General features: G+C 38.5%; 1 protein-coding gene across 1 annotated transcript; it reads right to left on the bottom strand.

Moving 5' to 3' along the window:
• On the bottom strand, positions 17,181-17,841 carry IFNE (interferon epsilon). Its single transcript, XM_013965868.2, has one exon. The coding sequence runs from the start codon at positions 17,760-17,762 to the stop codon at positions 17,181-17,183; it is 582 nt and encodes a 193-aa protein (XP_013821322.2). The 5' UTR covers positions 17,763-17,841.

Below are 24,660 nucleotides of genomic sequence, written 5' to 3'. Positions count from 1 at the left end.
CCCAAAACCTAAGGCTAAGAACTTTTATTAAATAATATATGGGAAAGTTATAACATTAGCCAGGAAACAACAGAGCAAGAGAGTTTAGTGGTCACATAAATTCAAATTTAAGAAATGATGGCAGAAATTCATAGTCTGAGACTTAAAGAGTCATACATACCTCACAAATGACCCACCCATTTGGCTGGTTGGTATGCATATATATGTATACTCTTCTTTTTAAAATTTTAAATTCTATTTAATGTGAAAAACTTCTCTCAGTTAATTTAGTACTGTCACCTGGCCCTAAAACCTCTGTAGTCATATCCTATTTAATGGTCAGATGTTATTAACTTGTAGGTTCTAAATTTTTGGAGAACCAAGAAGCTGGGTTGTTAAAGCAGAACTAGGGGTGACTGAGCGGCTGCCTGTGCTGAGCTGCCAGCAGCTCAAGACACACGTGGTCAAACGTGGAAAGGATGAAGGAAGACAGGGTTGCAGCTAGGCTGACCATGAGCTTCAGTGGGGGATCATGGGGCACTGTCAGGGAGAGGCAGGTGTGCCATTAGGAACGTGGCCACAACTCAGTCCTCCCTATCTGCCATGTCTGCTTCTGCAGAGATCAAGACGCTCCTGAAATTCAGCAACACACAGAAATGCAGTAAATACAGGCAGGTGCAACACCAACATAGCCTACAAGTCTACACAAAAACAGCCGCAAATTTTGCCTGAGTAGTGAGGTGTTGCACGTCATAGTAGGGACAAGTGGCATATTTTAATCTTTCTCCAACAACAACAAAAAAACCCAAGTGCTTTGCATCGTTAATTTCTGGAAAACAGGCCTGACTGATATTTGGGATCCAGTGGATGCTGGGCAGTTTCAGGAAAGCCCACACCCTGCTGTCTTCCCTGAGATGTCTCTGCAGCATCTTCAATACAGAGGCCCAGGATGTTTGAGATAAGACCCTCTTGGAGAAATTCCACATTGAACATCATCAGTAGCTGGAACAGCTGGAGATGTGTTTGAGACAAGAGAGCAATTTAGAAGAGAACTTGCTAGAAGTGAGGATTCAAAACTGGTTGTGAAGATCTACTTTCAAGGAATGAACCCTTCTGTAAAGGGGGAAGGATACAGAGCTCTATGTTTAAGAAATTAACACAGTGGAAATCAACAGATACTTTCTCTTCATTAACAAATTTGTAAAATCAAGGGGAAAAAAAGAAAGAGAACTAAGCTTTCACAAAACAGTGGCAAAATGATTCTTACAAAGTTCAGGTTTTCACGTATTTTAGAAGTTGCTTTACCAGCTGAAAACTGAATTCTAGAATCAGCAATGGTGACCTTAAAAGCAGAGAAATATGAATTATACTCAGTGATTTAAGCCTGACAGGTTTAAATCAGTTACCATGTATTTATTTCGTATATGGTATTTATATCTTACGGAACAAAGTGTTTTCATTACCATGTATAAAAATTTACTTTGTAAACATACATGCAATTTCTCGAATGTAATGTGCTCATGTATTCAGTTTTTAATGCACACAAAAACTGCAATCAAGTTGATGTTTTTCTGTGTGAGATCTACGCTGGAAACAAGGAATACCTGTATTTCCCTGGTTGATTTTGGGCTGAATCTCAGTGAGGTATCTTTGTTCATGACCCATCGACATATTAAATTCTTGGGATGAGGGAGAATCTCTGGACACATGACGTAAGTCAAAGAATGATTAAGTCCACACATTTAGGTAACAAACTTGAGGATATGGACCAATAAAGAGCTGGACGTGCTTTTATAGACAAGAACTAAGAAAGGAGACTGCAATAATAAATCAGTAGTGCTTGAGTCACAGATCCCGGGAGTGCTCCTCCACTGTATACTGATCCTGTTCTGATATTGCCTTGTATCTAAAATAATGCCTTTGCTTATATGTATAAAAGAAAGCTAGAAATATGTACAGGCAGCTGCAGTTTAGAAAGCACCATTAAAAGGCACATGTGTTTATAGCCACATCCATCCCAAGTAGAAATGTTAGAACAGGAAAACATCCTGCAGAGATAATGACTGGAAAGTGGGGGAAACGCTGTCAGTTCCACCTGACGATTCAGATGGTCAACAAATAACCTGGGTGGAAACAGGTTTGCGTATTGGGAGAACTTGGTTTAGTTGGTCTAGCAGCCAGTCAGTATCATTCAAATATGAGTGAATGGTTACACATGTGTGTGTGTGTGTTGGGGAATTTATGTGTGTGCCTTCGTTTTTGTTTGTTTTGGAAGCTACTGGGTTACAGTAGCAAAAATCCTAGTGTCTACAAGGAAACAGTGTATAAAGAGCACTTAGAATATTAAGACTTTGTCAGCTATTTTTAATGTCTGAATATGTTGTATGTTCCATTATTTTTTATGTCTTTGAGAAATGTTTATTAAGGTGTGAAGATAAGTTACTCTGCTCAGAAAACGGCATGGGGAAGCTATCATTGAACTCTACTGTTGAAACTATTGGTTGTGAAAGCTTAAAACTGAGTTGAAATGTTACAGCTTTGAAACCTTTTAAATGACATAATGTGCTAAACAATGTAAATCTGAAATCTTATATGAGTCAAAATATTTCTGCTGATTACCTGATGATGGATACACATCAAGTTTTCTATATTGTTTTATTTTTTGCTTGTTTTCTTTTTAAGAGGAAAATTTCATGAAAATTCTACCTTGAAGCTGTTTTCCTGGAATATATTGTTGTTCGTTTAGTTGCTCAGTCGTGTCCGACTCTTGCAACCCCATGGACTGTAGCCCGCCAGGCTCCTCTGTCCATGGGATTCTCCGGGCAAGAATACTGGAGTGGGTTGCCATTTTATTCTCCATCTGGGATGTATTAGTTCAGTTCAGTTCAGTTCAGTCGCTCAGTCGTGTCCGACTCTTTGCGACCCCATGAATCGCAGCACACTAGGCCTCCCTGTCCATCACCAACTCCCGGAGTTCACTCAGACTCACGTCCATCGAGTCGGTGATGCCATCCAGCCATCTCATCCTCTGTCGTCCCCTTCTCTTCCTGCCCCCAATCCCTCCCAGCATCAGAGTCTTTTCCAATGAGACAACTCTTCGCATGAGGTGGCCAAAGTACTGGAGCTTCAGCTTTAGCATCATTCCGTCCAAAGAAATCCCAGGGCTGATCTCCTTCAGAATGGACTGGTTGGATCTCCTTGCAGTCCAAGGGACTCTCTAGAGTCTTCTCCAACACCACAGTTCAAAAGCATCAATTCTTCAGCGCTCAGCCTTCTTCACAGTCCAACTCTCACATCCATACATGACCACTGGGAAAAAAACCAAAATTTCAATTTGAAACAGTAGAGGGCAGAATAACATTAGTCACAGAAGGCACTTGCTCATTGAGTCAATGTAAACAAATGAATTAACTGCAAGTATTCATGTCTTAGTACATTCGGTTAGCTAACATAACACAATGTTATACTCAGCCTTAGGGAATACAATTAACACATTTTTTACCAGTGGTTATCCATTCAAATATGCTTCTTAGCAAAGAGACACCAGAGGACAAAGCTAAGTTATTAAAATCAGAATGGAAAAAGTTCCACTTCTTTTAAAAAATAATGATATTGGATGTCTGATACTTTCAGATTAGATAGTAAATAACCACAGAGGACTGGTGTTAGGCTGATATCCCCATTTTAAACCTTACCTTTTCCTCTTCATTTTGCATTATTTACTTATTCTAGATTTCTGTAAATATACTTGATTTATTTCAATAGGATGGTACATGGAAGATTTTTGCAGTGTTTTTTGTAAGTTAGTTACCACGATCGATAAGGCAATCAGTAATGTGGATTTTTGACCCAACTACTGGGAACAATTCAAAACAACCTATTCATCAGTATTTAATATGAAAAAAATAAACTTTCACCTCAAATATTTTGATGTGATATTAAAAAAGAAATTAGTAATATATGCATCATCTTTTAAAACCCCAAACTAGTGAGAAATAACAGAAACATGAGAATAATATCAATCAGGTTTCTTTATAAACAGGAGAAATGATAAAGTGGAATACAGGTATACCTCAGATATTTGCAAGTTCAGTTTCAGACTACTGCAATAAAGCTAATATTGCAATAAAGTGAGTCACACAAACTTTATTTTCCAGTGCATCTAATTTCTATTTACATTATACTGTAGTCTATTAAGTGTCCAACATTATGCTAAAAAATAATGCACATACCTGAATTAAAAAATACTTTATTGCTAAAAAATGCTAACCATCACCTGAGCCTTCAGTGAGTCATAATCTTTTGGTAATCGTAACATCAAAGGTCACTGATCGTGGATCACCATAACTAATACCATAATAATTTAAAAATCTGAAATATCATGAGACTTACCAAATGTGACATAGACACAAAGTTTGAAAAATGGTGCTGATATACTTGTTCAATGCAGGGTTGTCACAGACCTTTCATTCATAAAAAATGCAACTATCTACAAAGCACAATAAAAGAAGATATACCTGTATTCTTGCTAAAAATTAGGTGAAAAAAACGATGCCTACCTTCCCTTCTAGTATTTAACACTGTGCTGGAATAATAACAAGTTAAAAATATATGAAGCAAATACAAGGAAGCAAAATTAGTACAGCAAGTAGAAAATAGTTTCCAAGGCAAAAGTATGATTAACTTTGAACTCTGTTAATGAATACTCCACCATAAATCTAGCCGCTCTTCACTCCTCTATCACCATGGATCGGCTTTGCCAGTTTCTGAACTTCTTATAAATGAAAATAATGTTAAAATACTTTATCTATGTCTAGTGCTTTTGTTCAATATTATGTGTGTGACATCATCCATATTGTTTTGTGTATCAATAATTCATTGTTGTTATTATGTAATATGTTGTTAGAATAGATCAAAATATGCGTGTCAGTTCTATTATTAATATAGTTTAGCTTTGTTTCTTTGGCATGTGTTGGGACTACTATGATGAAAGCTTCTGTTAGCATACTTGGACTTTTCTTTTGGAGGGTCTAAGCAATAATTTCTGTGGATATATGACCAGGGGTGGGTGGAGTGGCTTTGTCACAGGTGTGTGTTTACATGCTTATCTTTATAGATAGTACCAACCACTTTCCAAAAGTTTTAGTAGTTTATACTTCCATCATCAACAATTGTATGTCTTTTTATTTTTTTTAATTTAATATTTTTAGTTTTAGCTATTCTGGTGTGTGTGCTGTGGTATGACATTTTGGCTTTAATTTGCATCCCATGAGCAGTCATGATGTTGATCACTTTTCTTCAAATTTATTGATCATTTGGAGATTCTCTTTTGTTAAGTGTGGTTTCACAAAATATGAAGATTCTCATTTTCTTCTTGATACTGAAATGCATATTTAAAAAATATGTAAGAAAGACACAGACATGAATAAGCTAGAAATGCAGGTAAGTTCATAATCTTTGGAGTTTTTTCAACCTGGCTGGTGTGACAACATCATGATTGTCTTCGGGATTGGCATGGGATTGTTCTGACCCATTCAAAATGCGTCCTTAGTAGAGTTTCACTGTAGATTCATACTCCCTGCAGGTAAGAGATCTTGGCTAATTCTGTATAGAAGTCCTTTTCTCAACTGTCTTTCTTCCCTAAATTGCATCCTAGAAGTTCTTCTTTCATGTTAATTTTATCTAAGAGAAATCTTACATACATGTACAGAAATTTCTGCTGTAACTTATTCAACAATTGCTGGAAGTGTTAAAGGTAAGTTTAAAGCAAGATACTGAGTTTTAGGAGTCCTTTTTAGTGAAAATATTTGCACTAAAGAGAAAATAAGTTTATACCAAGAGGCGCAGATACATAGATATAAGATCTAGAATAGTGCTGGAGAAAACAATCAGGATGTACTTTATTCATCCATAAACTACTATGAAAAGCCATATAGTAAAGAAGACATTAGAATTCAGGAGTCAGTTACTTACTCTTAAAGTTATATCAATGTTTTTGTTCATTAAATGAGAAACATATATTAAAATTTTCTATTTATATATTTCCAGAAAAATATGATTTTTATCCAAAATTCTGTCTGTCCCATCTTTGTCTTTTAACAGAGTGTAGTGAATTGTTTGGTTCCTTCATACTGTTCCTGGTGATACAAAGGCAGGAGTGATCACCTTCCAGTACCAACTCTGGGAGACTGAGCTAAGACAAGCTTCCTTTTCTTCAGAAAAATGGAAATACTGGACACAATTTAAAAGAGTCAATTTTAAGCACATAGCTAAGAAGAAAAAAAATGGAATGGTACGTATGTTCCAAAAATTAAAAGGGAGTTTAAAGATCTCATTTCTTACCCTCCATTCCCTCAAATTCTACTCCCTAGAAATAATGAGACATCAGTTTTCCCCAGTGTAATCCTTGTAATATCATTCAACATGTTATGAACGAGCTTGGATTTACGTGAATACTCTTTACCTAGAGAATTTAATTGGTGTGTAGTATTCCACAGTATGAAGGGGTCAGTATTTACTTAACCAAATCCTCTATAATAGCACATTTGACTAAAATTACTCTTTATATAAGTAGGGCTGCAAAAAATAAATTTGTATTCCCTTTTGAGTAGGGAATATAAGTACCTAGAACTGCATTTGGTGAGTCCAGTGGTTCAAAAATGCTGGTAATTTTTACCAAATTAATTACTGATATTTGAAAAGTTTTTTGTTTCTACTATGTATAGGTGTCAGCTCTTATCCCAACCATCAGCAAACTATTTTGTTCTTTATCAGATTTTTCCCTATAGAATGCTACAACTGAATCCTTGATATGTCCAAACTCATCTCTTTGTCCTTCTAATTTCAATCTATGGTTGAAATCTGCCTAGCTAGAGGCATTTTGGGGACACTTTTCTTATTTATTTTAGCTCCTGAATGCTATCCCACCTACAAGAGTGTGTTCTCTCTCCTTTCCTCTTCTTCAGTTCAGTTCAGTTGCTCAGTCGTGTCCAAATCTTTGTGACCCCATGAAACGCAGCATGCCAGGCCTCCCTGTCCATCACCAACTCCCAGAGTTTACCCAAACTCATGTCCATTGAGTCTGTGATGCCATCCAACCATCTCATCCTCTGTCATCCCCTTCTCCTCCTGCCTTCAATCTTTCCCAGAATTAGGGGCTTTTCAAATGAATCAGATCTTCGCATCAGGTGGCCAAAGTATTGGGGAGTCTCAGCTTCAACATCAGTCCTTCCAGTGAACACCCAGGACTGATCTCCTTTAGGATGGACTGCTTGGGTCTCCTCGCAGTCCAAGGGACTCTCAAGAGTCTTCTCCAATACCACAGTTCAAAAGCATCAATTCTGTGGCGCTCAGCTTTCTTCACAGTCCAACTCTCACATCCATATACAACTACCGGAAAAATGATAGCCTTGACTAGATGGACCTTTGTTGGCAAAGTAATGTCTCTGCTTTTAATATGCTGTCTAGGTTCATCATAACTTTTCTTCCAAGGAGTAAGCATCTTTTAATTACTTGGCGGCAAACACCATCTGCAGTGATTTTGGAGCCCAGAAAAATAAAGTCAGCCACTGTTTCCACTGTTTCCCCATCTATTTGCCAGGAAGTGATGAGACCAGATGCCATGGTCTTAGTTTTCTGAATGTTGAGTTTTAAGCCAACTTTTTTACTCTCCTCTTTCACTTTCATCAAGAGGTTCTTTAGTTCTTCTTCACTTTCTGCCATAAGGGTGGTGTCACCTGCATATCTGAGGTTATTGATACTTTTCCTGGCAATCTTGATTCCAGCTTGTGTTTCATCCAGTCCAGCGTTTCTCATGATGTACTCTGCATATAAGTTAAATAAGCAGGGTGACAATATCCAGCCTTGACGTGCTCCTTTTCCTATTTGGAATCAGTCTGTTGTTCCATGCCCAGTTCTAAATGTTGCTTCCTGACCTGCATACAGGTTTCTCAAAAGGCAGGTCACGTGGTCTGGTATTCCCATCTCCTTCAGAATTTTCCACAGTTTATTGTGATCCACACAGTCAAAGGCTTTGGCATTGCCTTTTTTTGAGATTGGAATGAACACTGACCTTTTCCAGTCCTGTGGCCACTGCTGAGTTTTCCAAAATTGCTGACATATTGAGTGCAGCACTTTCATAGCATCATCTTTTAGGATTTAAAATAGCTCAATTGGAATGCCATTACCTCCACTAGCTTTATTCGTAGTGACACTTCCTAAGGTGCACTTGACTTCACATTCCAGGATATCTGGCTCTAGGTGAGTGATCACACCATCGTGATTATCTGGGTCATGAAGATCATTTTTGTACAGTTCTTCTGTGTATTCTTGCCACCTCTTCTTAATATCTTCTGCTTCTGTTAGGTCCATAACATTTTTGTCCTTTATTGAGCCCATCTTTGCATGAAATGTTCCCTTGGTATCTCTAATTTTCTTGAAGAGATCTCTAGTCTTTCTACTAGACACAAATGGGTCCTTTAAGGTATTTTTCCTGTAACTACACAATTTGCACTGGAACTATGCTTCTTTCTTTCCCAGTTCCATCCGTCCTTTTTCTCCTCCACCAGTTTCTCCCTCCCAAGCAATGAGAATAGTTTAGAAGATGTTACTTTAAAATGTCAGCTATATGGAATAATACACTAGCTAAGACTTCGGTTCTTAATGCTCTCAAATTAACTGTTTTGGTCAGATTTATGATCACTTTGTTCATCTGACATGAAACCAGATGAATCTGTTATTGAGAACAAATAAATAAATTTCCCCAGGGGTCTATGCTTTGTTTAGTACAATGCTTATACTGAAACTTAACTTGGAATAAATTTCACTAAAACAACGTGCACTTAGCTCTCTTACAAAGAAAAAGTTACATGATTTATGAGTCAAGGGAACCTGCCTTTTGCTTTACTCAAACCTTGCTCCACCCTTACCAAGAATACATAATCTCCTCCTTCAGTGATGAGAACTTAGCTGAACAGGTTTCCATACTTTTAAGAAACTGGATTCCTCTTCCATTTAATGAAAATCCATGGGACTGTTTCTGCGTTATGATTCTTTCCCTGCATACTTGTAATGTGACTCTGGCTATTTGTCTCTAAATACTCATTACATGCTGGCTATTTCCTGTCTACCCATAATGTTAACGTATACAATCCAAAGAGATGAGGAAAACTGCCATCAAGTCTTCACTAATAGTTGGCAGAAAAACCGATCCAGTAGCCCCCCATTTTGGACAACAAGCTAGCTTTCGAAAAGAACAGTGGGAAAAAGTGTTACACAACAACTATAAACCTGAGCCATGTACACCATTTGCATGTATTGTTTTCATAATTTTTCCAACATATTAAGCCTTCTATAAACTGAACAATAATTTCAAGCTGGTACCAGTGGTTTCTATATTACTTGGCAATTGAAAACATGACTAACCATCACCAGACTGATGGGGCCAAAGGCCCAGAAAGAGTGAATTCAGAAAAGGATTGTCTAGGAAGATCAGAGCAACCAGAAGAGAGGCTCCGACCTGGATTTCTGCCTTACATATCGTGCCACTATTTTACTGTGCCCTAAATATACAAGGACAGAAACCACTCTTTCATCAGAGAAAGATAGATACTTCACTTCTTACTCCAAGAAGCAGTTTATCCAATATCCCATCTAGGAAAAATAGAGAAATTGAAAAACCAAAATGAAAAACTTTACCCCTTAACTGCTGCTGAGTCACTTCAGTTGTGTCCAACTCTGTGCAACCTTATGGACTACAGCCTGCCAGGCTTCTCTGTCCATGGGATTCCCCAGGCAAGAGTACTGGAGTGGGTTGCTATTTCCTCCTCCAGGGGACTTCCTGACCAGGGATCGAACCTGGATCTCCTGAACTGCAGGCAGATTCTTTACCGCTGAGCCTTATCTCTAGACAGAATCCCCTTACATATAGAAACGCCCATGACAATATGGTATTGATATTCCTTCTTTAATACTATATTTTAAATTTCTTCATCCATTCAATATTTAGATTGACCCTGTTAGGTGCTCAGGTAAAGAGATAAGATTTCATTTGCCTACTGTGAAGCGTTAATTGTTCACACTCCAGTTGGAAGAAAGAGAAGTAACTGATTACACTACAATGTAGTCTGGGACACGGTAAAAGTTGTGATCTGGAGGGGCACAGATAGATTCAGAGAAATCAGACTATTAGGGCTTTCAGTGAAGGAAAAAGTTTTAAGTGAGTCATGAATAGCAAAAACGAGACATTAACACATATTAGGAAAAGAATATGCACCAAGTCAAGGAAACAGAATGTGAGTTTGGGTTTCCTATGGCCCAAAGGGAAGTTCTATATGCTATGGCATTGGAGGTCAGGTGCTGAGAAGGCAGACTTTGAGACACAATTTACCATGCAAGGAGTTTACTAGGGAGTATTATGGGATCAACACTTCAGGGAAGAAAAACCAGGAGGATGGAGACAGGGAATGCTGAGTTGCCATGTAGTCACAAAGTGGCCTTGGCCAATTACAGTGAGGAGCTCTGAAGGCGAGATGACCCTTCAGAGATGGAGTGAGGGGTCTGAGCCTTTATACCTCCACATCAGCCAGTCACTGAATATAGGCAGACCTCAGGAAGGGAGAGAAAACTTGGGCTAAATGCCAAAAGCAATTCCAGGAATGAACCCCTGATCTCTTTATTTACCAAACATCTACACACCTCAACAGAGATTACTGAACCACTTGCCATCTTTCACCTCGGAATCCTCTATCTTTTAGAAGTTTGGTTTCTTTTGTGTCTGCAGAATATTCTTTGTCCAACTGTAGTGAGTGCTATAGTTGTCGTTTTTATTTCACTCAACCACAGGCATGAGAATCAGAAACTCTTACGGAAAGAAATTTGGTTTGGACCATTTTCCTTAAAAGGCAGTTATTACTATGGGGTGTAACTGGGGTACTGAAGTCTCTAAATACAGCTTCTTTAAGAGAGAAAAAGACTATCTAATCTGCTGCTGTGAAAAGGTAATGACAAAAAAGCCAACTACTATCTAACAACTACCTTACCATCTATAGGGTGCTCACTTCTCTCCAGGTACTGCAGGAAAACGTGAGGTCAGGAATTTCAAGGAGAATATGCCTTTATCTGTTAAAAGTCTACCACGGCCATCGAGAAATAGGAATGTGGTTAATAACGTGTAGTCACAGGATCAACAGCATCAGCTTCATCTAGGAATTGTTAGAAATGCCAATACTCAGTCCCCACCACAGACCTATTGGATCAGAAACAGTGGGGATGGAGCCATGTGATCTGTGTTTTAACAAGTCCTTCACATGATTCTGATGTGCTAGAGGTGGTGTTTAATTTACTGCATGTGATGAGTTTTCTAAGCCAAATCTCTACAAGGGGCCAACTTCTTTTTTTAAATTTAATTATTTTAATTAACTAATTAACTTATCTTCTGTCTACACCACATGGCATTTTGGATCTTAGTATCCTTAGTTCCCCAATTAGGGACTGAACTCATACCCCCCTGCAGTGGAAGTGCAGAGTCCTAACCACTGGACAACCTGGGAATTTCCTATTTGTTCTTTGTTTAAATCTCAAAAATAAAATAACTTTATTTGTCTTGGATCTAAAATGAATCCATATTTATGAGAGAACTATTTAATTAGAAAAGTGTTGGCGTGCTGCAATTCATGGGGTCGCAAAGAGTTGGACACAACTGAGCGACTGAACTGAACTGATGAGAATGGAAATTCTATCACCCAGATGGCACTGCTATGAACATTATAGCGTAATTTCTTTTCAGACATTTTTCACACATATTTTTTAAAAATGTGATGCTACTGTACTTATTACTTTGTAACCAATTTTTATTTGATTTAGTAATCTATTTAGCTCAGGACATGTAGATGTAACAATAATTCAGATGACTCACTGAATGAATGAACTTACCTTTACTCTGAGCTCACTCATGTATTGCTAGAAGGGTATCTAGTTTTTTTTAAAGTATTTCCCTTTCTCAATATCTCTCAACTTAGAACTTCGGATTTAAAGTTTTAAAATGGTACACATATTTCAGTTCAGTTCAGTCGCTCAGTTGTGTCCGACTCTTTGCAACCCCATGAACTGCAGCACTCCAGGCCTCCCTGTCCATCACCAACTCCCGGAGTTCACTCAAACTCAAGTCCATCGAGTTCGTGATGCCATCCAGTCATCTCATCCTCTGTCGTCCCCTTCTCCTCCTTCCCCCAATCCCTCCCAGCATCAGAGTCTTTTCCAATGAGTCAACTCTTCGCATGAGGTGGCCAAAGTACTGGAGTTTCAGCTTTAACATCATTCCTTCCAAAGAACACCCAGGACTGATCTCCTTTAGGATGGACAGGTTGGATCTCCTTGTAGTCCAAGGGACTCTCAAGAGTCTTCTCCAACACCACAGTTCAAAAGCATCAATTCTCCAGCACTCAGCTTTCTTCACAGTCCAACTCTCACATCCATACATGACCACAGGAAAAACCATAGCCTTGACTAGACAGACCTTTGTTGGCAAAGTAATGTCTCTGCTTTTCAATATGCTATCTAGGTTGGTCACAACTTTCCTTCCAAGGAGCAAGCGTCTTTTAATTTCATGGCTACAATCACCATCTGCAATGATTTTGGAGCCCCAAAAATAAAGTCTGACACTGTTTCCCCATCTATTTCCCATGAAGTGATGGGACCAGATGCCATGATCTTAGTTTTCTGAACGTTGAGCTATAAGCCAACTTTTTCACTCTCCTCTTTCACTTTCATCAAGAGGCTTTTTAGTTCCTCCTCACTTTCTGCCATAAGAGTGGTGTCATCTGCATATCTGAAGTGATTGATAATTCTCCCGGCAACCTTGATTCAAGCTTGTGCTTTCTCCAGCCCAGCGTTTCTCATGATTAGTTTGTATTAGGCAGCTAAGGCAGTTATACAAGCAGGATGTCAACTTAAGCTAAATGTCTGGGGAAACATTAGTACGTAAAGTATTGGTTTTAGCTTCTAAATATTATCTGCTGTAAGTTTCCAGTTGGCAGCTTCCAAATGGAGAAGTGTTCTGTTCACCTTAGTTCTGAGGAAAGAAATGTCTAGGGGTGAAGATACACTGTAATCAAGTAATTCAAGATTTTGACACTACGGGAACTTGAATAAAGAAATCCAAAAGGAAATTATTATCATTATTGTCATCTTTATATTTGCCAGTAATATTTTATAATGCTGTTCAGGTCTGTAGTGTCTAGAATACAATGCAAGCTTTTGAGTCAGGCAGACTTGAGAGGCCATCTTTGCTCTGGCATTTGCTCACTCTGTGGCTTGCTACATTACTTTGAATCAGTTATATACTTGACTTTTAAAGTCTTGTTCTCACCTGAGGAAAGAAGATAATATCAGAAACTACCTTGCAAGATTAACCGGAGAATTGAATAACATGTTAAATAATGGATTTGGTTTTGACAAAGTTCCTGGTTTAAAGAAAACAACAAAAATTCTATAGACACGAGAAGCAAATAACCTGTAAGGACAGTTGAATTGATAAATACTTCTTCTTTCTCCACTTCCCTATCTCTGCATGAACTTGAAGGTAACTGGGCTGAAATATGAAGCTGACAGACTTCCTCCTGACTGCCCAGCCTCTGCTTCTTTGCCCTCTGCCACTGCTGCAGCTCACCCTGCCTAGGTCTTAGGATCCTATTTGGTTCTTCCTCGTTCCTTTCAAGCCAAATCTGGAAGTACTGGCCGACAGTTAACACACGTTCAGTTCAGTTCAGTTCAGTCGCTCAGTTGTGTCCAACTCTTTGCGACCCCATGAATCGCAGCACACCAGGCCTCCCTGTCCATCACCATCTCCCGGAGTTCACTCAGACTCACGTCCATCGAGTCCGTGATGCCATCCAGCCATCTCATCCTCAGTCGTCCCCTTCTCCTACCCCTAATCCCTCCCAGCATGTCTTTTCCAATGAGTCAACTCTTCACATGAGGTGGCCAGAGTACTGGAGTTTCAGCTTCAGCATCATTCCTTCCAAAGAAATCCCAGGGCTGATCTCCTTCAGAATGGACTGGTTGGATCTCCTTGCAGTCCAAGGGACTCTCAATAGTCCTCTCCAACACCACAGTTCAAAAGCATCAATTCTTTGGCGCTCAGCTTTCTTCACAGTCCAACTCTCACATCCATACATGACCACAGGAATTAAACTGAAAAGGAATATGCTCCTCAGCAAGCTTTTGCAGCCAGCGATGACTTTTAACTAGAATTATACGATGAACCTAAAGCAGAGAATGACATAAAGTGATAGAATGAGCACCAAATTTCTGGGCCACAGCTATGCGTCTCACATTGATGACTGTGGGAAAGTCACCAAGCCTTAGTGACCTTCAGTTTCTCCAGCCTCACATTTGTTCCATGATGATTTTGGGGAGCTCCTGGGTGGAAGAGCTAGAACCCCTTCCTCATCAGCATCTCCTCTCCTTTGGCATTAGTACCCTTCTTTCTAGCTCTCCTCCCACCCAGCCCTTGCTCCGGGCCAACCCAAGGGCAGGCTGGCTCATTCCTGTTTCTTCTAGCCTTCATCTAACACTTCCTTTCACCAACAGGACTCCTCCATGTATATTTCTGATAACTGTGACTTGTTAGATATATTTTTTTAATTTGTACCTTTCAAACGACTAAAAATCAAAATACAAAAATTTGTGGTAAAGACTCTTCTACCCTGTCCTCTTCCCTTAGTTTCTCTCCCCAACCCACTCCACAAAATACAGGTTAACATCATTGTAATTTATTGCTTGTATACTCGTGATTTATCCATATATAAGTAAGGTCAAATATAAAAAATTTGTATTACACTTTAATCTCAAATGCAGCATTTTATATACAGTCTGTATCATGCCTATTTTTTATGTATTTTTTTTTAAGTCTGCCTCTTGCCTATTTTTATGTTTGTTTTTTTTTTTTCCCAGTATGGTAACAGCACTTCATTCTTTCCTCCAGCTGAATAGTTTTCCTTTGTGTGAATATGCCTTAATTGTCTCTAACTGGAAGGATATGGGTGTTTTCCTGTCTTTTGATATCATATATAATGTTGCAATGAATAATGCTGTATGTAAGTCACTTCACATGGATGCAAATGTTTTTACAGGACATACTGCAGACCTGCACTTGATGAATAAAGGAATACATGCATCTGTGATTTTAACAGAGTTCACCAATTTGCCTCCACAGTGATTGTGCCAATTTCTGGTGCTCTGGAAAATTATAAAAGCATCCCTCTTCCAAAATCTCCATGATAGTGTTTAAAAAATTGAATTCTACAGTCTCATCTATCTGATAGGTTATAAATAGCATATTATTCACTTTTAATTTCTATTTTTTATTATGTGTGAGGTTGAACCTCTTTTCAGGCATTTTTTTTTTCTTCTGCAAACTGCTTATTCATGTCCTTTGGCCTTACTTCTATTGTGTTGCCTATAACAAATAATCAGTGTGCGATGTTATTTTCAGAACTTGCAATATAAATTATTCCTAATATTTCTGATTGTTGCTAGCAATTTCTGGCAAAGAAATCATTGGACAGCACTCAGAATGGGAAAAAAATATTTACAAATGAAGCAAATGACAAGGCATTAACCTCAAAAATATACAAACAGCTCATGCAGCTCAGTATCAAAAAAAAAAAAAACAACAACCCAATCAAAACATGAGTAGAGACATACAGATGGATAACAAAGACATACAGATGGCTAACAAACACACAAAAAGATGCTCAACATTCACTAAGTAGAGGAATCAAAACTATATTGTGGTATCACCTCATACCAGTCAGACTAACCATTATCAAAAAACCTACAAATAATGAATTCTAGACAGAGTCTGGAGAAAAAAGAAACCTTTTACATTGTTGGTGAGGTGTAAGCTGACACAGGGACTATGGAGAACAGTATGGAAGTGCCTTCAAAAATTAAAAATAGAATTACCATATGGCTCAGCAATCCCACTCCAGGGCATATAACTGGAGAAAACTATAATTCAAAAAAATACATGCACCCCAATGTTCACTGTAGCACTATTTACAATAGCAGGACATAGAAGCAACTTAACTGTCCATCAGCAGAGGAATGGATAAAGAGGATAATATTCTATTATATATATAATTACATAATATTACTCAGCCAGAAAAAGGAATGAAATTGTGCCACTTGCGGAGACATAGATGGACCTAGAGACTGTCATACAGAGTGGAGTAAGTCAGAAAGACAAAACAAACATTATATAATTGTCACCTACATGTGGAATCTAGAAAATGATACAGATGAACTTATGTGCACAACAGAAATAGAGACACAGACATAAAGAATAAATATATGATGTGATATCAATAGGGAAAGGGAGGTGGATCAGATGGTAAAGCATCTGCTTACAATGCAGGAGACCTGGGTTCAATCCCTGGGTCAGGAAGATCCCCTGGAGAAGGGAATGGCTACCCACTCCAATATTCTTGCCTGGAGAATTCCATGGACAGAGGAGCCTGGTGGGCTACAGTCCATGGGGTTGCAAAGAGTCGGACACGACTGAGCAACTAACACTTTCACTTTCAGGTATAAAATAGATAACTAATAAGAACCTACTCTATAGCACAGGGAACTCTACTCAATGCTCTGCGGTGACCTAAATGGGAAGGAAACCTAAGAGGGAATATATGTATACATATGGTTGATTCACTTTGCTGTGCAGGAGAAGCTAACACAACATTTTAAAGCAATTATACTCCAATGCAAGTTAATTTAACAAAAAGAAATCACTGGGATGAATATTCAATGATAAGCAAAGTATGACAGTGAAGATAAAGTTCATTATATCTACTTGGCCAGTTTTTATGAAAATATACCAATCTGAAGAACAATTATGAAATATTAATGAATCGCTTCAACTCATAAAAATTTCAGATGGACAGAAAATACAAAGTGACATTACAGAATAAAAACAACTGTAGTCAATGCGCATCATCTTTAAAGCAAAGATACATATTTGTATATATATATACATACACACATACATATATATATATACATACAACACACACACACACACACACAAAAACCAAAGAATAGTACTACTTTAAAACAAAAAGAAATAATAGTGCCTGGAGAAATCCTACTACTCCTCCGTGCTATGCTTTTAAAGCCTGCAGTTGGCTCTTCCTTCAAATGGTTCAAGTTTCCATGCCCTGTTCACTCAGCTTTCTTGTGAGTGGGAACACCAAGAACAGACACCGGTTGATTTCTACTTTGACAATGGTCCAGGCACAGCTGCTATAGTCCTGGCTTTCCAGGTAATCATGGATCCTTTGGAAATACATTTTAACCTGTAATCTAAGGTTCTCACTGCCCAAGGTGTCACTTTTCTTCTTTGCTTGCAGTCTCATGAGTGCTTCTAGGTATTCCAGCTGTTGAAGAAGTTCAACAAGGAACTTTTCTGTGTGACCTTCCTCCCAACCATCAAGAGAAGAGGTTGCCCTGAAGAGGTTGAAGATCTGTTGAAGCATCTCATGAAGAATGGCCAGTACTTGTCCTTTCTGATACTGGTGAGGATTCACAGACTTCTGGGGAAGCAGGAAGTTTTTCCTGTGCAGTAGACACTGCTGAATTGACGAGGTCTGCAGTTCATTCAAAAGTTTTAAACTCTCTTGGTTCACTCTCCTTTGCTGGCAAAGAACCAGTTTCAGCTCTTGGGAGCAAACAGTGGAAGAAGCCAACAGAACCAACACAATTTCAAAGAAAGCCTTGTTAATCATGGTGAAGGTCAAATATTCCACTTATCTCTGCACAGACTGGATAAAGCTCCGACTCTAGTGATTATTTGTTTTGTGCATCTTATTCTGGAAAGTGTTCTCTTTTGTAGTTTTGTTTCCTAATGTTGTCATTTCTCCAAGTTTACATGTTAAGCTTTCTGGTTCCCTTTTCACAAGGTTTATGGGACTTTTTTTTTCCACTTTCCATTGTGTTGGCTTATTTGAGGAAGTAATCCAAAGAATTTGTTTTCTTTGCATGTGTTCCTTGAGACAATAATAGACCAGTCATGCAAAATGATCTTCTGTTACTCTCATTATTTATTACACACAAAGTTTCACTCAACACAATATGCTTTCTAAATATTTGGTCAAGCTTATTAAAGTTCTTTTACTGACAGTAACTTTTTCTTTTTAAAGGAATGGTCTTTCATGGAGTTATGTTTATCAGAGGCTTAACAGCACCTATATGGCGTGCGTGCGAGTGTGCTAAGTCACTTCAGCCATGTCCGACTTTTTGCGACCCTATGGACTGGGGCCTGCCAAGTTCCTCTTGTCCATGGAAATCTCTAGGCAAGAATACTGGAGTGGGTTGCCATGCCCTCCTCCAGGGGACCTTCCTGACCCAGGGATCGAACCCAGATCCCTTACCTCTGCTGCATTAGCTGGTGGGTTCTTTACCACTAACACCACCTGGGAAGCCATAACACAGTCAGGCAAAAATTAAACAAGAAAAATTTAACTGAGTAAATTTAAAGGTCAAATTGGTTCCACCAAGCTATAGAAAAGGAAAGGTTTTGAAAGTAGAAACTGGGCAGAAAAAAGAAAATTATTAACAAAAAAAGTACTGTTTCAGGCACAGTTGCCCTCCTAAGGGGGATGGAGGTGCCTATACGCAGATTACTTCACTACTGCTAACCAGGTAATTCTAGGTTGACTGGTTAAAGGTTACGTTCCTGGGGTGTTGAAATTGCAATTAAGTTAAATATTAAGTCTTGGTTTACTGGCATGGAGTTTAGCATAAGTAATTCCATTTTGGGTCTGTTGTGTCCTTTTTACACTACTAAATTTAAAACCTCAAGTAGAACTGTATCTTTGCACAAATGCTTGAACAGATTAACCTTAAGATATGTATCAGCTTTGTGTCTTAGCCAAGCAGTTCAATATCCAAGATTCTAGCCTATGGAAGTAATATAAAAAGGAAAACATTAGCAAAGGAAGATTGTTGTAAAATTACTGCAACTGAAGAACATGAGAGACACCATATAGGTCCAACAACAGTGGAATGGTTAAATAAATGTTGGGAAATCCACGTAATGAAATGCTATGCAAACATTATAAATAACATCATATGTGGAAAGAGTTTGGGGGCAGTTGGTTAGTCTATATTCCCTAGGGTGCCAATAACTAAAGAAAATCAATGTGACTAGTTTACGTCAGTAATGCTTCTTGAATTACAAGTCCCATATTCCTTTTTTTAACAATTCCCTTTTAAATTAATCCATTTTTTGATTGTGCTGGCTTCTGTTGCTACATGCAGGCTTTCCCTAGGTGAGGTAAGTTGGGGCTCCTCTTTGTTGGTGCATGGGGTTCTCACTGTGGTGGACTCTCCTGTTAGAGAGCACGGGCTCTCGGTGCACAGGCTTTACACGTTGCAGCCCCTGGGTCCAGCAGTCACAGCACGTGAGCGCAGTAGTTGTGGGGCACCGGTTTAGTTGTTCCACGGCATGTGGAATTTCCCCAATCAGGAGTTGAACCTGTGTCCCCTGCATTGGCAGACAGGCAGATTCTCACTCACTGTACCACCAGGAAGTCTCCAGTTCCATATTCTAAATTCTTCAGAATAAACCCCCAATCAACCATTCCAATCTTATCTCTCACTGTTGCTCCAAATGTGGTATATTTGTGCACGCTCAGTTGCTTCAGTCGTGTCTGACTCTTTGTGACTCTATGGGTTGTAGCCTGGCAGGCTCCTCTGTCCATGGGATTGTCTGGACTTGTGTGTGTGTGTTTAGTAATATTTCCTTTCCCTAAAACATCACTTGTTGCCTCCTTCATTCCCAGTACCTGTCTGTCCAAGGACTAGGACTACTTCTCCTTTGGGGCCTAGACTGCTCCCAGGGAGCTATAATTTCTTCTCTGGATCCTCACAGAACTTTGCACCTTTTAAGACACTTTTCTTGGTCTGTCTTATAAATGGTTATTTATTTAATTGTCTTACAACCTTCTAACATTAAGACCTCTTATGAATGTGTAATAAACACTCCTATTTTTACTGTCTATACAACTATGTGCTACTGCAGCTAAGTCACTTCAGTCATGTCCGACTCTGGGTGGCCCCATAGACAGCAGCCCACCAGGCTCCCCTGTCCCTGGGATTCTCCAGGCCAGAACACTGGAGTGGGTTGCCATTTCCTTCTCCAATGCATGAAAGTGAAAAGTGGAAGTGAAGTCGCTCAGTCATGTCTGACTCTTAGCAACCCCATGGACTACAGCCTAACAGGCTCCTCTGCCCATGAGATTTTCCAGGAGAGTACTAAAGTGGGGTGCCATTGCCTTCTCTGCTACACAACTATAGTAGGAGCTTAATAAACCCATGTTGTCTTGGACTGACAATGTGCTCTACCACAAAGAAATACAAGATGTTACATCTCATATTTGACCTTTTTTTTTTTTTTTTTTGCAGGTCATTGAGTGAGATCACAAGCGCTGGAAAGAGAATATAAACATGCGTGGCCTCATTATCCACCAGCTCAATTATATGTTGGTGTCATTTAGTCAGTCTGATCTTAATAAATTAAGTCAACATGCTCCATGGAGGAATCTTTTCCTGTTCAAAAGTTCAACTACATCAATCAAAGGTTTCAAACATTTTGGGTGCTGTGGAATTTGAACTTTCAGATCCAGGTCCATGAGAGTCAAATTACAGAAATCTCTTATCTGAGCTAACAAGGTAAACAGGCTTTAAGCTGATGTCAAGGAGTGGGAGTTGGGAAGAAAAGAAAACTTCACACTGAACTGGACAGAGTAGAAACCATTCAAAGGTAGTTATGTCATGTTAAACTTTGTGCCAATGACTTTAAACTTAACATCCAAGTCATGTATAGTTTGCACTGAATATTGTTCTGTAAAGCATGTTCTCTTTGAAGTTTTTAAACTCTTCACGGGATCAAGAATTACCTAGTAATTCCATTAGTGCTGCTGCTGCTAAGTCACTTCAGTCGTGTCCGACTCTGTGCGACCCCATAGATGGCAGCCCACCAGACTCCCCCGTCCCTGGGATTCTCCAGGCAAGAACACTGGAGTGGGTTGCCGTTTCCTTCTCCAATTCCATTACAGTTATTAGTTATTTGACATCTGTACCTTGTGTTTCTCTGCTTGCTGGTGTCATCAGGATGACAAATGTTTGAATACTTAATTCATGTTTTCACATTCAGGGCAACTAGTAACTTTATAAAGTGATTTAGTGGCCAAAGGGCTCTGCTCCTTCCCACTGGCTGATACAGAAGCCAAGTGCTTAAGGAAATGGTAGAGAAAAAGAAGAAATCTGTCACGTATTATCAGCTGAATTATGGAATTTGGATTTTGAAGTCACAAAGACCTGGAATGGAATATTCTCTCTACCAACTGCCGGTTGTGTGACTTTGTGCAAATTACTTAATCTCTATCTGCCTTAGCTTTCTCATCTCTAATTTATAAAACAGTTTTGAGGATTAGCAGATAAAATATTATAAGTAAAAATATAGTATGGTGCCTAAGGGTTCCCCTGGTGGCTTAGTGGTAAAAAATCCATCTGCCGATGCAGGATTCATGGGTTTGATCCCTGTGTTGGGAAAAGCCCCTGGAGAAGGAAATGGCAACCCACTCCAGTATTCTTGCCTGGGAAATTCCATGGACAGAGGAGACTGGCAGGCTACAGTTCACAGGGTCGCAAAAGAGTCAGACACAGCTTAGCGATCAAACAGTAGCAACAACATGGTGCCTAAATTATGATAAATAACTAATACATATTTGTTGACTTCCACCTCAGTTCAGTTCAGTTCAGTCGCTCAGTCATTTCTGACTCTTTGCGACCCCATGAATCGCAGCATGCCAGGCCTCCCTGTCCATCACCAACTCCCAGAGTTCACTCAGATTCCCATCCATCGAGTCAGTGATGCCATCCAGCCATCTCATCCTCTGTCATCCCCTTCTCCTCCTGCCCCCAATCCCTCCCAGCATCAGAGTCTTTTCCCATGAGTCAACTCTTCACATGAGCTGGCCAAAGTACTGGACTTCCACTTAACAAATACTAAATCAGCCACATTCTTCCTAGGGATTCAAAGTTATGGTAAAATATTTTTATAGATAGAACAGAAGAATTAAAAGTGAAACATTTTTATCTTCTTGTGGCTCTTTTGAGCTGAGTTGCTCTGGGCTTCTGAAAGGGTCTGATCTCACTATATCTGAATATTTTTTATTGTGGCAATAACTCCACTAGTGTTTTTAAAAAATTTCTTCTTCTCCCACTTCTTCTCTTTCTCTTCATCATCTTTCTCTCCCCTCTCCCCCTTCTTTCTCTATCTCTATGTCTTGGTCTTTCTCTCGCTCAACAAAGACCTATGGTAATTTATAACATATAAAAAGACTAATACCTGTTTTGATAACACTCCAGTTACTTCATCAAGACAATAAATTTTTGACCTGATCTCAAGATAAACCTATAAATCTTTAATGCAGAGCTTCAGCAAAACTGTAAGGAGAGTTGAGAAAAATTGCTAATCTGCACTCAAGACTTTCACATTATTTTCATCCAATTGACTATAATAATGTAAACCTGTGTTGTTTAATTTCCAAATGCTAGAGGATTTGCCAGGTATCATTCTGTTATTGATTTCTAACTTGAATTTCTTGTGGTTAAAGAAATTAAATTGATTGAGATGTATTTTATAGCTCAGAATATGTTCTATCTTGGCGATCGTCCCATGAGAACTCAAAATAATTATATTCTGCTTTTGTTGGCCGAACTGTTCTATAAACGGTAATTAGGTCAACTTGGTTGACAGTGTTGTTGAAATTTTCTATGCTCGCTCTATCATTTGTTCTATCAGCTATTAAGTGACACCTTGAAATCTCAATCAAAAGAAGACTTGTCTACCTACTGTTATTATTTCTATCAGTTTTTGCTTCATATATCTTTAAACTCTTCTGTTAGGTACATCACATTTAGAATTATCATGTCCACTTGATGAATTGACTTTTATTTTAAAATGTCCCTCTTTTCCCTAGTAATATTCCTTATTCTTAAATCAACTTTGTATATTATATACTTGTGCTTTTTTTAAATTAGTGTTTTCATAGTATATCTTGTTGTATCCTTTTAACCTATACACTTTTTTTTTTCACTCTCTGTGGGAGAGGGAGAGGGTGGGATGATTTGGGAGAATGGCATTGAAACATGTATAATATCATATAAGAAACAAATCGCCAGTCTACGTTCGATGCAGGATATATGATGCTTGGGGCTGGTGCACTGGGATGACCCAGAGGGACGGTATGGAGAGGGAGGAGGGAGGGGGGTTCAGGATTGGGAACACATGTACACCTGTGATGGATTCATGTTGATGTATGGGAAAACCAATACAATATTGAAAGGTAAAAAAAATAAATAAATAAATAAAATGAGTTTCTTATATATGGTATATAGTTGGATCTTACTTTTTATCCAGTCTAACAATCTTAGTTTTTTATTGTAGTGTCTGGGCCATTTTCATTTAATGTGATTATCAATGTGTCTGGGTTTACATCTACCATTTTGCTATTTATTTTCTAATTGCCTATATGTTCTTTTTCCTTTAGATTAATTTTTAAAAAGTGATTCCACTTTATCTCTACCATTGGTTTATTAGCCATTTTATTTTTACAATAGCTTCTCTACGGTTTATAGTCTATATACCATTTAAAGTATACTGTAAGGTGTTCTTGCCTGGAGAATCCCAGGGATGGGAGAGCCTGGTGGGCTGCCGTCTATGGGGTCACACAGAGTCAGACATGACTGAAGTGACTTGCAGCAGCAGTAAGGATGTTACAATGTATGTCTATCTCCTCCCTTACACCCTTTGTACTATTGTTGTCAGACATTTTCATATGTTTTAAACCTCAAATGCATTGATATTGGTCCTTTAAATTAGTCAATTACATAGTAGAGAGATTCTGGAAATCTGTTTTCTATATTTACTCACATATTCACTATCTAACCAACCATACCTACCATTATCACATATTTACCTACATAGATACCATTCCAAGTGGTCTTCATTCCTTTTTAAAAAAATTGTATTGAACTATAGTTGATTTAGAATGCTGTGTTGACTTCTGCTGTATAGCAAAATGATTAAGTTGTACACATGCATACAATCTTTTTTATTTTTTTCCATTATGGTTTATCACAGGATACTGAAATATAGTTCCCTATGCTACTCATGATGACCTTGTTTTTTGTCCTTCATTCCTTCTTATAGATCTAAAATCTATGTGGTATTATTTTCTTTCTTCTTGAATAACTTCCTTTAATATTTCTTGTATTTCAGTTTGACTAGCAATAAATTCTCTTGGCTTTTGTTTGTCTGAAACATTTTTTTCATTTTTGAAACACTTTTTACTAGGTATAGAATTTTAAGATGACAGGTGTTTTTCCTTTCAGAACTGTATTAAAGGTATTGTCCCACTGTCTTTTGGTTTGTATAATTTCTGAAGAGAAGATTGCTATCATTCTTAATTTTATTCCCCTGTACATAATGTTTCTCCTTGTTCTCTGACAGCTTTTAAGATTTTCTCTCTGTAATCATTTTCAGCAATTTGATTATGATGTGCCTTGAGGTAATTTTCTTCTTGTGTCTTCTACTTGGGAGTTTCTTGAATCTGT

This window comes from Capra hircus, chromosome 8 (assembly GCF_001704415.2).
Source record: "Capra hircus breed San Clemente chromosome 8, ASM170441v1, whole genome shotgun sequence".
NCBI classification, from domain to species: Eukaryota; Metazoa; Chordata; class Mammalia; order Artiodactyla; family Bovidae; genus Capra; species Capra hircus.
This window is presented reverse-complemented; position numbering and strand designations above follow the sequence as displayed.